This window comes from Primulina eburnea, chromosome 14 (genome assembly GCF_022965805.1).
Source record: "Primulina eburnea isolate SZY01 chromosome 14, ASM2296580v1, whole genome shotgun sequence".
In the NCBI taxonomy this organism is placed as follows: Eukaryota; Viridiplantae; Streptophyta; class Magnoliopsida; order Lamiales; family Gesneriaceae; genus Primulina; species Primulina eburnea.
Window position 1 is genome coordinate 28,750,019 of NC_133114.1, and position 12,116 is coordinate 28,762,134.

General features: G+C 33.0%; 1 protein-coding gene and 1 long non-coding RNA gene across 3 annotated transcripts; one reads left to right on the plus strand and one right to left on the minus strand.

Moving 5' to 3' along the window:
* Positions 1-249: 249 nt before the first annotated feature.
* Positions 250-911, plus strand: LOC140813038 (uncharacterized). Its single transcript, XR_012113817.1, has 2 exons — positions 250-500; positions 609-911. It is a non-coding gene; the product is annotated as an uncharacterized lncRNA (long non-coding RNA).
* Positions 912-5,916: 5,005 nt separating this feature from the next.
* LOC140812173 (VAN3-binding protein-like) lies at positions 5,917-10,725 on the minus strand. 2 transcript variants are annotated; one of them, XM_073170387.1, is made up of 7 exons: positions 10,346-10,725; positions 9,466-9,573; positions 7,230-7,650; positions 6,904-7,128; positions 6,722-6,771; positions 6,495-6,552; positions 5,917-6,302 (listed from the first exon to the last, which is right to left on the minus strand). In XM_073170387.1, exons 1-7 carry the CDS (start codon positions 10,649-10,651, stop codon positions 6,088-6,090), a joined length of 1,383 nt encoding a protein of 460 aa, XP_073026488.1. In that variant the 5' UTR covers positions 10,652-10,725; the 3' UTR covers positions 5,917-6,087. The 2 variants fall into 2 exon arrangements, with proteins under 2 accessions (XP_073026488.1, XP_073026487.1); XM_073170386.1 differs by having other exon boundaries at positions 9,466-9,576; positions 10,346-10,724.
* Between the last annotated feature and the right edge of the window lie 1,391 nt (positions 10,726-12,116).

The following is a 12,116-nucleotide window of genomic DNA, read 5'->3' on the forward strand; positions in this document are numbered from 1 at the left end:
TAATCTGATATTATATATATCTAGAAAGGAAACATCTACTTCAAAAAACAAAATTTTGTAGAAATAATATCATAAAATTCATAAAGTTATATAAAAAAATACCAGAAGTAATACCATTATATATGAAGAGAATAGTTGAATAATGTTTGACTCGGACTCATCCACACGCTTGCACGCGACAATAACAGCAATAACATTAACAGCCACAACTCGCAATCAATTTCTCTTTTCTCCAACTTTCCTCTTTTCTCGAGAATTTGCAATCAAACTTCCTACAAAAGTACACATCCACATTTCCAAGTTCACATATATTTATATTATACACAAATATTTTACAGCCCTCTGCACCACTGTACCTTCACGGTCGCGAGCCACCACTTAAGGAGCAATGGCCATATTGCACAACCGCCCCGGCCAATCATCTCTGTCTCTGGCCGCCATTACGTTTCTTCTTCTTGCCTCCGGCTCAGTTCTGGGCTCCAACCCATCATTCAAATTCAGTAAGTGCACTCAAAATCACCATGAATGGACTGTCACTGTACAATATTAATGTCGTTTCTTGAGTGTTTAACGTAACGTCCAAATGTGCGGGCATACAATACGTACAGGTGTTGGGGGAAGGAAATTAAGTGACGAGATGGTGGAGCAAGTTGTGTACTCTAGGCGGCGACTCGGCGGCCCTCGATCATCGCCGCCGAGTTGCAGATCCAAGTGTGGAAGATGTGCTCCATGTACACCAGTCCACATTTCGATTCAGCCTGGTTTGAGTATGCCATTGGAGTACTATCCAGAGGCTTGGAGATGCAAGTGTAGAAACAAAATCTCCATGCCGTAGAAAAAAAAAGTAAATGTAATTTCGGTGAATCAAAATGTTTCGAGCCTGTTCTATCTTCAGAATTACTCAAGTTTCATTCACTTAGTTTTGTTCCATAATCAATGCACCAACACTCCGTTGTATAGTAGAGTTCGAGCAGAAACTGTTAAAAATTTCAGAAGACTTTATAAAAAATTATTAGTTTGGTTTCGTTTGATATACATATAATATCAAGTTTGCATAAACTTTGTTCCTGCTTTTTTGTTTCTTGTGATTATCTATTAATTAATTGATCTTGGAGACAGAAAAGAACTTTGGGAATACAATTATTGGACGTATCAAGGGTGACTCCTATATTTCTGTCTTTGAGGCCCAGTTTGGTAGGTGGGATAGTGGATGGATTGATAGATAGTCAGTTGTTTGGTTCAATTATTAATTGAGATTGATTATTTGTGGGACAATTTGGGATTAAATTTGGGATTCTGTGTCCTTGCTTTCAGGCGTGATTATTTTTATCCGAGTGGACTGAAATTAGCGACGGTTTTGAAAATAGATCGGCGACGGTTTCTGAAAAAAATCGACGACGGATTCTAATCGGCGACGGTTTCTCAACATCGGCGACGGTTTCATGACTAATAAACCGTCGCTATAGTCAACGGTTTCACAAGATCGGCGACGGTTTCTCAGAAACCGTCGCTATTAGCGACTTTAAGATCCGTCGCTATAGCGACGGGTTTTAAGATCCGTGCTGTTCCGGAAGGCAATTGATCTCATCAAAAATCAAAATTACATGATATACCAAACATGTATTGGATTGCATGGAGTACAATATAACCACCTTTATCTCAATCATTATTATCACGTCCTACAACCACATTATATCAACTAATCAATAATCAATTCTACGTACTTCCGATGGTGGGCTAATACTTTAATTATGATGTGATATGTGGATGTGCATGAAGTAAGCTGTTTCAATATATTTACTCATTTATATATATATTACAAATACCTTTTTTGTTATGTTTGCTGTATTTTTTTATATTTTTTAAAAAAATATACAAGATCTTAATATTGCCAATCAGTCCCCAAACTCGGTGGCCCTTACATGTCCGCAAGGTTAAGCCCAAGGCAAAAACTTGTGTGAGACGGTCTCACGGGTCATATTTGTGAGACGGATCTCTTATTTGGGTCATCCATGAAAAAGTATTACTTTTTATGCTAAGAATATTACTTTTTATTGTGAATATGGGTAGTGTTGACCCGTCTCACGGATTAATATCCGTGAGACGGTCTCACATGAGACCTACTCTAAGCCCAAAGGCGCGCTTGCTTTGACATAATATCTCATTTGTTTATCTAGTTATTTTGTACTTAATAATTAATACTGAATATCGTTACAATTTCCCCCCTAAAATTTATTAGTTTCCACCGATAATTATAAAGTAACACGATAACGTTTATTTAAAAAAAAACGTGATAACGTTTTATGTATGAGCAGTCGAATCAGGCAAAACAGTATAGGAGGTCTCTATTTATGTCAAAATACTGTACGTAGATCAGATGGTTTCAGCAGTAAATTATTCAACATGAGAATATCGTACTGAATGTCTGTCGTTTGACAAAAAATATATACTTGAAATTATGTAACTTAGATTTTTAAAGTCGTACAAATACAATAATTTTCTATTATGGTTCGATCGTTATGTAGATATGCCAATTATTGCTCTCGATAAATATAATTCATTGATCAACTTTTTATATATATATAAAAAAAAGAAATATAGTATTTTAACATAGCCCAGATAGCGATGATATATAATATCATGCCACAAATTGTTCCTAAAAAAATTCAAATAATTAATATGATCAATTAACTAATAATCGTATCACGATAATTGAACCCAAAAAAAAAAAATGATTGGATCATAATTATTGCATTCTCAAATATGAAGAAGGATGGTTTTAACATGTAATTGATATGTTGCTGAACTCGGATATTATGATTATGAGTGGGTCTCGTGTGAGACCGTCTTACGGATACTAATCTGTGAGACGAGTCAACTCTATCCATATTAATAATAAAAAGTAATACTCTTAGCATAAAAAATTATACTTTTTTATGGATGACTCAAATAAGAGATTCGTGTCACAAATTCGACCCATGATACCGTCTCACACAAGTTTTTGCCTATGATTATATATTTAAGATGGTTTCACGGATATTTATCCATGAGACAAATCAATCTTATTTATATTCACTCATACAATATATTTATTATAAATTGACAACCCAATTTTTGGAAAGAAAAGAAATTACAGATCTTAAGTAATAAATATGAATATTTGTGGACATTCGAATCCACGTCTTAAACAATTTTTCAAAAAACATTTTCAGGGTAAAAGGAATTAACTCGTCAAGACTCCGATAATCGATCGCTCTATATTCACTACAATTCGAAGCTTTGATCATATTTAAGCCAAAGAAAACTTTACCAAGTGTTCATATATTTTTATTTTTTTAAAAAAGAAAGAATAGTTGTTATTCTAATTTTTTAAAAAATAATTGTTTTTAATATAGTGGAAAGCTTTAAAAATTAGTAAATTAAATTGTGAGCAATAAAGTGAAAAAACAGACGTGATATTTGATTTGACATTGTGGTTGTCACTCAATTTACTTTTTGTTTAATTTTTATTTATTTATTTATACATAGTTAGTGATGCACCTAGTAAAATATATATTGACCCTCTTTTGCTTGGGTCAAAGTGTGTCACTGTTTGGATTACAAGTACAAATGCTGTTTCTCACTGTGTTTTTTTTCTACTTTTACTGTATATTATAATTCACGATATGATAATTACATAAAGTACTTATTTTTAAAAGAATTAATTCTTTTACAAGTATACAACTTTTTTGTGCATGATCGCTACTTATAATATATTATCAAACCAACTTAAAATTATAAAGTAGCTAATATTTTTAGGATATTGTCCCATCTCGGAAACTCATATTTAAAGTACCAGTTTTTATGTTAATTCATATGACACAAAAAAAGTCAAACTGATTAAGATTATTTTTTTGTGAAACAGTCTCCAAGTTAATTTTATTAAATAGATAAATATTTAATTCGACCAGATTCATAAAAACATAACTTTTTTACGTTAAAAGTGTAACTTTTTACTTTAAGCATGAATCGTATTGACTTGTCACACAGAAATAGCTCTGTGAGACGGTATCACAAAATACATAGTCACACACTGCATTGTGAATCCAAATGTTAAAAATTATCATAGGAATAGGAATATTTTAGGTATAGCATAGGATTTTCAACTAAACCGGAGAACAGTTCCTCAATGCATTTTTAGTTTTTTTTCCCAACTGCCCTCTTTCTTGCTTCATTACTCTAATTTGGGCCTTTTTCCTTCTACTCTTACTCTTTTTCTTGTTGTTTCAAACATTATGTTATTCCATATGCAATATATCTTTGGGCTTTCTCTCTTGTTAGCCCATATTACCCTACAATTTTTTTATCTTCTACATTTTTGGGCTTTATTTATTTAGATGATCGTTTACAATGTCCTCATACCTGTAACTAAACAAAATTCCAATTCGCAATATGCCAGACGAGTCAATTAAGTTCATAATTATAATAAAAAATAATATTTTTTTTATAAATCGAGTCGAATTGGAGAATTGTATCTCAAAATTGATATGTGAGACTATCTAATAAGAATTTTTGTGTATATTTTATGCACCCGTTTCTGAGAAGTATTATGCACGATTGAACTACATTTAAAATTGACACAATATTGTTGTCAAATCAGGGCCTTAGCTTCTTTTCCAAGAGTGCCAATAGAATACACGATTAAGATCAAGCAAACGTAAATTAATGTATTATTTATGATCACTCAGGTTTATATTTATCATACGAAATGAAAAAGAAAATTTGGTTTGAACAGTAGATGTAACGCGTGAGAAAAAAATTCAACAAGAAAAACTGCCAACCAATATGAACACTGAATTCTTTATGCTTTTTTTATTTATATTCTTTTTTTTGTAGGCAAAAAATTGTGTGAGACGACATATTTTGTGATACAGATCTCTTATTTGGGTCATCCATGAAAAAATATTAATTTTTATGCTAAGAGTGTTACTTTTTATTGTAAATATCGGTAGGGTTGACCCATCTCACAATAGACCTACTCTTTTTTTTTAAATGAATATATCACATTATCTCAATTTTTTACCAAACTATCGTGGATGTCTTATTATAGAAATCTGTTTTTTTTTTTGTAAAAAAATATTATTTTATTATTATTAAGATATTGCTTAAATATTAATAATCAGATAAGATTTACTGAGATACTTTAAACTTTTAGATAAATTAGAGATAATTTAAAGAAAAAATCGAAAAAAAATAGAGAGATGTACAAAAATTACTAATAAAGTTACATCAGAAAATTAGCTAACAAATATCATGAAGATTAAAACTATAAGAAACTTTGATGTCACATTGATATATTAAAATTAATGAGTACGATGTGTTTTAATTTAGTAATATTGTAATAAATATTACACGATGGAATAAACTATTTAGCGCAATCTAAATAAACAACTAATCACATATCGAGACAAAGTTTAAGTCCGCTAAATCCAAAATCTATGCTCCCAAAAACATTTGAATGAATAAGAAAATTAAAGGGCCCACTGGAATCAAATGATTACTTCTTTGATCTTTCCCTAGTACGATTCTTTATTTATTTTTAAAAAGAAGGATTCTTTCTTCCTTTTTGACCAAATAGACCACAGTTCAAGATTTCCCTTCTGTGCCCCCCACAACATAGAGAAAATTAGACTTTTATCACATGGTTTTCTTGCTTTTTCTTACACGCCACTTTAATTTCCCAACATTTCAAATTAAAACACAATTCCTTAAAATAGTTTATATCTTCTACATTGGAATCTTGGATGATTTTCATGTCTAGTTATTACACTTAAGTAAATAGTTTGTCATTAAATCAATATTAATATAATCATTCATCAAAATGCAACCCTCATGATACGAAAAATAACATAGTACATGACAAATATATATATAAAGTAAAAAAACCCATTTAGATAAACAATTACCATTTTTACATGAGAAACACAAGGGACAAAAACAAAACCAAAACCACCCAAATTTCAGAAAATTTGATCAGTCCATGCCCTAAAGAAAGAACCATATTCTGCTATTTACTAAACCATTCGTCAACTTCTTAGGAGAGGGACATCAAATCTTGTGTCTACTGTTCTTCTCTGCGGCGATTGTGAGTAATCTTGAAACACCTTGAGTCCAAATATCATACTCCCTTTGATTCCTACACTCGAATTCAACGACCCCTCGTGCAATGGTCTTCAACGCAAAATATCTGCGATGCTCACCGCCTTCCAGCAAGTGGCGGCCAGCCCAAGCCGGAATATCCTTCAACACCTCCAACACCACATCTGATATTTAAAAAGAGAAACAACAAAATAAAGATAAAGATGTCAATTTTTATTTTTTTGTGTTTTTTCCACTAAATCGCATACTACTTTCTCAAATCCCCAAATAGAAGGAAGCCCACCACCTCCAATTCTGCTCTCATCATAAGGGAAAAGACAAAAGTTAACAAATAATAAAATAAAATAAAAACTCACTCTTTTTCTTTTTGGTTATGGTCCCAGCAACATGTCTACTCTTCATCTTTAGCATAACCTGCAAAATTTGAATGAAATTCTGATTGCAGATCACGAGATAAAGTGTAAAGCAGATTCATGTTTACAACTTTAACTTCTGTCCTTGAGATGTAAAGTGTACTCTACAGTATAGTCTCGAGTAAATTGAAAGCAGGATTGATTGTTCAATCATGGAGAAAAAAGCCTACCTGTCCCATTCTGTTAATGTAAACAGACACAATTTTCCAATGAAGATCACCTGCAATTATCATAGGAAATGAACTGTCAAGAAACATGAATGGACATTACCTTAATCAATAGGAATTTCATAGACCTGGAAGAGGGCAGCTTTCGTGTAATATATAGATTTGATTAGTGTTTTGTATTTTACCTTTTCGGGTTCTCTTCAGAAGTTCGCTGCCCCTGGCGAGCAATTCTCTACTGCAAATGCCAAGGAAATTTTCTTCGGGAACAAGTTCACCACTAAAACTACCATTTGAACTTCCATTACTCCCATTATTTGTAGCTCCCATGCCTTTGTTCACCGGGATCACTGCTGCAATATTCCACACATCCTTCAATGCTCTTGCCTTCAAGGTGGCAGCACCACGCAAAGCTAAAAACAATCGCAGATCAACATAAACAATAATCTCTAAATTTAACTCAAGTTACAAGATTCAGCATTATTTTGATCATAAAAGATGAATATAAGGATACCCGTAGCTGCAGCAGCTGTCAAAGTCATGATGTCACCGGCTGAACTAACATTGACTGCTGAACTCACTACTGAAGCCAAGTTTTCTCGCTCAGCCCCCATAACATCAGCCGCTTCGACGCATTGTGCAGCCACCAATGTGGCAGCCGATGCAACAGCCATGTCGGTTTTCGCCATCTGTTCATCTTTTCCTGCTGCAGATGATGCAGCAGTGGCAGCTGCAATTGCAGCAATAGCAGCCGCTACCCCTGCCACTGAAATGGCGGCATGGAGCTGAGCGTTTTGTGCCCTCACCTCCTCTTTCTTTTTCTCCCTTCGATCCTTCAGCCACCTCCCCACAGTTTTTCCTCCACCACCAAGGCCAGCGCCATTGACGGCACTGGCCTTGTACAGGTTGCTCGTGACAGTGTTCAACTGAGAGTACTGCATGCAGATATCCATTTGATCGTATCACCACAAAACATCAAAGAAATTGTCCTTGTATGCAAAAATCTAACGCAATACGTGATCCTGTGCTATGATGTGGAATTCACACCAAATTTTAGAAACGCCTAGACTTGTGGCAAACTAAGGGGTCTGAACTGATGCATGATTCAGCTTTCCAAGGTTTCTACTCAAGGTTCAATTAGTGTACAAGGCCGGCATAGGACTCACGAGCCTGTCCAACCACTTCAAGCTGATCCCAAATGACCTTAAGGTTTTCCGCACTCAAGCTTGAGCTTCTGTACTCAATCTTTTAAGACAAACTAGAGCACGCAAAATTTCAAGAGCTTGATTCGAACTTGACTTTTGTATTCCATTTCGTGTCATATTAAATAATATTGTACGTGATTGTATTGCAAAATGTTTTCAGGGTGGTAGAATGACCTATACATTCAATAAATGAAAACATTAGAGCAACCCCACCAAAAGCTGGATCAGTTATCTTGCCTGACACAATGGTGCATACTCTGAAATTAAATTGAATCACGAGCCGAAATAGTTGTTGCCTCCACATCATAAATTCCACAGTAAACTTCATTTATTGCTAGATAAATCATATGTTAGAATTACTAAATTTTATGCCAACTCCTAACAAACAAAGAAAAGGGCATAAATGTACCATAATTCTTCAATTATTCTGTACCCAATGTTTGCCGTGGGAAGATTCCGACATTATCATTTTGAAGAACAGTGTAGAAGACATACACGCTTTATTTTCCTTACTATGCTCATCAAATAGACAGTTATGTTGTTCTAAATTCATTGATTTTCAAATATATTTTTATAGTTTATTAGAGAAGCTATATCACAAATTTCAAATCCAACTCTTACATGTTTTATATTGTTTCATGTTAATTAAGATATATTCCAAGTTGATCCAATAAAACTAATTTTTAAATAATTAAGGCATAAATTTAACATTTCATCAATTATTTCATTATTAACAATAAAAATATGATTTCGAAAAATCTATGATTTCGAATTCATTCATTCAAATGAAAAATCAGATAACATGGTACCTAAAGTATTTACCAGATAAAGAATTTTTTCCCCCAAAATACCATTTAATCTGCAGTTAATTCAATAAAATTTTCACAATAGATGAAACAAAAAATTCAATTTTTTGTTATTCAATTTTAGGGTGGTAGAATGCTCAACATTCAATAAATGAAAACATTAGAGCAACCCCCACCAAAAGCTGGAGCAGTTATCGTAAATAACATGATACCTAAAAATATTTACCAGATAAAAATACCTTCAATCTGCAGTTAATTCAATAAATATTCAATCTCCAGATAAATATTTTTTTTTCTCGAAATACCCTTTAATCTGCAGTTAATTTAATAAAATGTTCACAATACATGAAACAAAAATTTCAGATGATTATAAATTACCAAATAAGCGACCCATTATTATTTTTTGTTTTTTTGTTTTTTTTGCACTAACAAGTCTGACCCATTCTTGGTGAAGATGATAAGGAAATATTTGAATAAGATACTCCTTTCACATATTCAGAGTATTTTTTTAGATTTAAGAGAAAGCTGAAATATGTTGTCCCTTTGTCTCAGAAGCTTCAGAAACTTGTCTTCTGTGACCATACCACATAATAAACAAAAAAGAATTAATCTTTTTAAGGAAAAGAATCTCAAACTCAGCCAGCAAATCGTGAGAAACTACAATGGGATGAGTAGATTAATGCCAATCAAGATTTTATAATGAAGAAACAGATGAAAAATATGTCAGGATTTTTAAGACCTTGGAATCATCAAGTTCAGAGGGGGAGACAGGGGGACTGTCAGTTAGAGAGCCATTGAGAGGGCCGCTGCTGTGGGATAGCCTTCCTGAAGTGCGTGGTGATACCTCCTGCTGCACATGTCCCACACACATCATATTTCAACAAAATTACTTCAGGCTCACTTAAAATTGGAAGAAAAAAAAAACCTCAGCCTCAAAATGGTATAAGAAACGGAATACTTGGGAAGGAATTCATCAGAATCAGAAAAACGAAAAAGTATGAATCTTGAGATATAAATTCAAACCAAAACATAGAAATGAAGGGTATTGTGTCGATCAAGCTCTCTCAAAAAATAATGTGGCAGCCTAAATAAAAATTTGTAATAAAAACTCTCTGTTTCCCATAAAAACACATTTAAGTAAATATTTCTTTATATTATTAAACTTGTCATCTTACACAAAACAGGCTTCAAGAAAAATAACCCTACTTGGCTACTCGAACACAATCAAACAGAACGAACAAAAACAAAAGAGCAGCAATGATCCAAAAGAGTTGATCGTAACTAAAATTCTGAAAAATCATAGAAGAACCAACAAAAAGGACCCAAAACTTCCAACAATCCCAAGTCATGAAAGACACCTAGAAAATAATCTGTTGATTAGTTAAAACTATATTTAACATCTGGACAACACCAGGTAGTATATGGACAAAAGAAATTGATCAAAAGTTTTAGAACAAGTTAAAAACTCAAATATTTTTCAACTCCATTTGCACAGAGAGACAAAAACTGTCATATATATCATATAGCCACTGATGTGAAACCACAATTTCTGCAAATAAAGATATATTCTAGAAATCACCCACATACACAAAAAGGCCAAAACTGCCATCTTTACTTACAGAATGAGACATAATGCGCTCCATGACAAGCTGAGACGTCTCGCAAGAAGCAAAGGAAAAAGGGTTCCCATAAACAGTGGCTGAAGCAGCCTCCAGCTCGGCGGAGACATCTTCTTGAATGGCTCCACAGCCACCTCTGACGACACCGTCTTGTGAGTTATTCTTTGGTAGAAGCTTGGGCGGTGGTGGGGCTAAAACTTCAGAGATTTCAAGAGCTGAAACGCTCCAACAACGGGATAGAAACTCCATCGGCTCAGTTGGAGTGTCTGTGGGCCTGAAAGTTGACTGAAGTTGAAGCTTCTCCATAGAAGAAATGGTGGGAAATATTCAGTGGAGGTACCAAAAAAGAGTGCAGAAGTTAAAAGTGGGTTAATGGGAAACGTAAATGGGGGTGGTGGTGTTTTTATATAGAGATGTAAATTGTATAGTATTTTATTTATATTTAATATTTATATTTAATTAATTTTATTTTAAAATATAACAAGGTTTCTGAATCAAATTACTATATACTACTTTTTTTTTACTTTATTAAATAAAACAAAATTCAAAATTAAATAAAAAAAGACTCAGATATAATAATCAAATTACATAAAATTTATTTATTATTTGTGAAATATATATTTTATTTAAGGCAAAAACTTATGTGAGACGGTCTCACGGGTCATATTTGTGAGACTGATCTCTTATTTGGGTCACCCATGAAAAAGTATTAATTTTTATGCTAAAAGTATTATTTTTTATAGTGAATATGAGTAGAGTTGACCCGTCTCACAAATTATGATCCGTGAAACGATCTCACATGAGACTCACTCTTAATTTAATGTGTATTTAGTCTTACACAAATTTATCTTTGATATTAATCAAAACACCAATTTAGGAATTAAACTTATAATTGTATTATTCGTGCCTTTATGATCACCCTGCTGATTAAGAATTGCAAGTACTGTTTTAGTAGTGTTATTGCAAATAAGTCAAAATTTATGGTAAAAACTAAAAACGAGAGTTGTAAACCTATCGGGGCTCGGAACCTTAGTAAATGCATATCAAACACCGTCTTACGGATATCATCCACTAAAAAAGGTGCGCATAACATATCATTCATAAAATTCCTGACCGTTGGATCAACACAAACTATAACATCATCAATATCCAAATGTGCATTTACAAGTTTATTTTGCAGGAGTACCGGCTAGTAGGGATGAGCATACTTTGGTTAAAATCGAAATAATCGACCGAACCGAAAAATTCGGTTAAATGGTTCGGTTTTATCGCTTTTTCGGCCTGTTAAGATTTCAAAATTAAAGAAATTCGGTTTTAACATTTTAGCTTCCTCATTCGAACAATTCGTAGGTAATATCTTAAAGACCTAAATAAAATGAATTTTAGTGTATTTAAATATTACATGACACAACACTAAACATGAGAAATACTTGATATTTTTTACCTCTAAAAAAACGTAATTATGGATTAATTTTATCTTCACAAATTTATAGTAGATTTCAAAACAATATCCTAAAAACAATTTTATCTTCACAGACAGATAAAGACTCGAAACAATTTCTTAAGTAGACTAGCTGCTTCAATTGTCCAGTCGGCATCGTAATAGGACTATGGTCAATTCATTATTTTTCTCGTGATTGTTCATCTAGTCTAATCTAAAGAGAAAATAATTGAGAATTGAGTGTGGAAATACTTAACCCGTGAATGAACTACCCAAAATCTAGTCTAGAGATTATTAATTTCTAGGGACCATGTGCTGTCTATTTAAGCT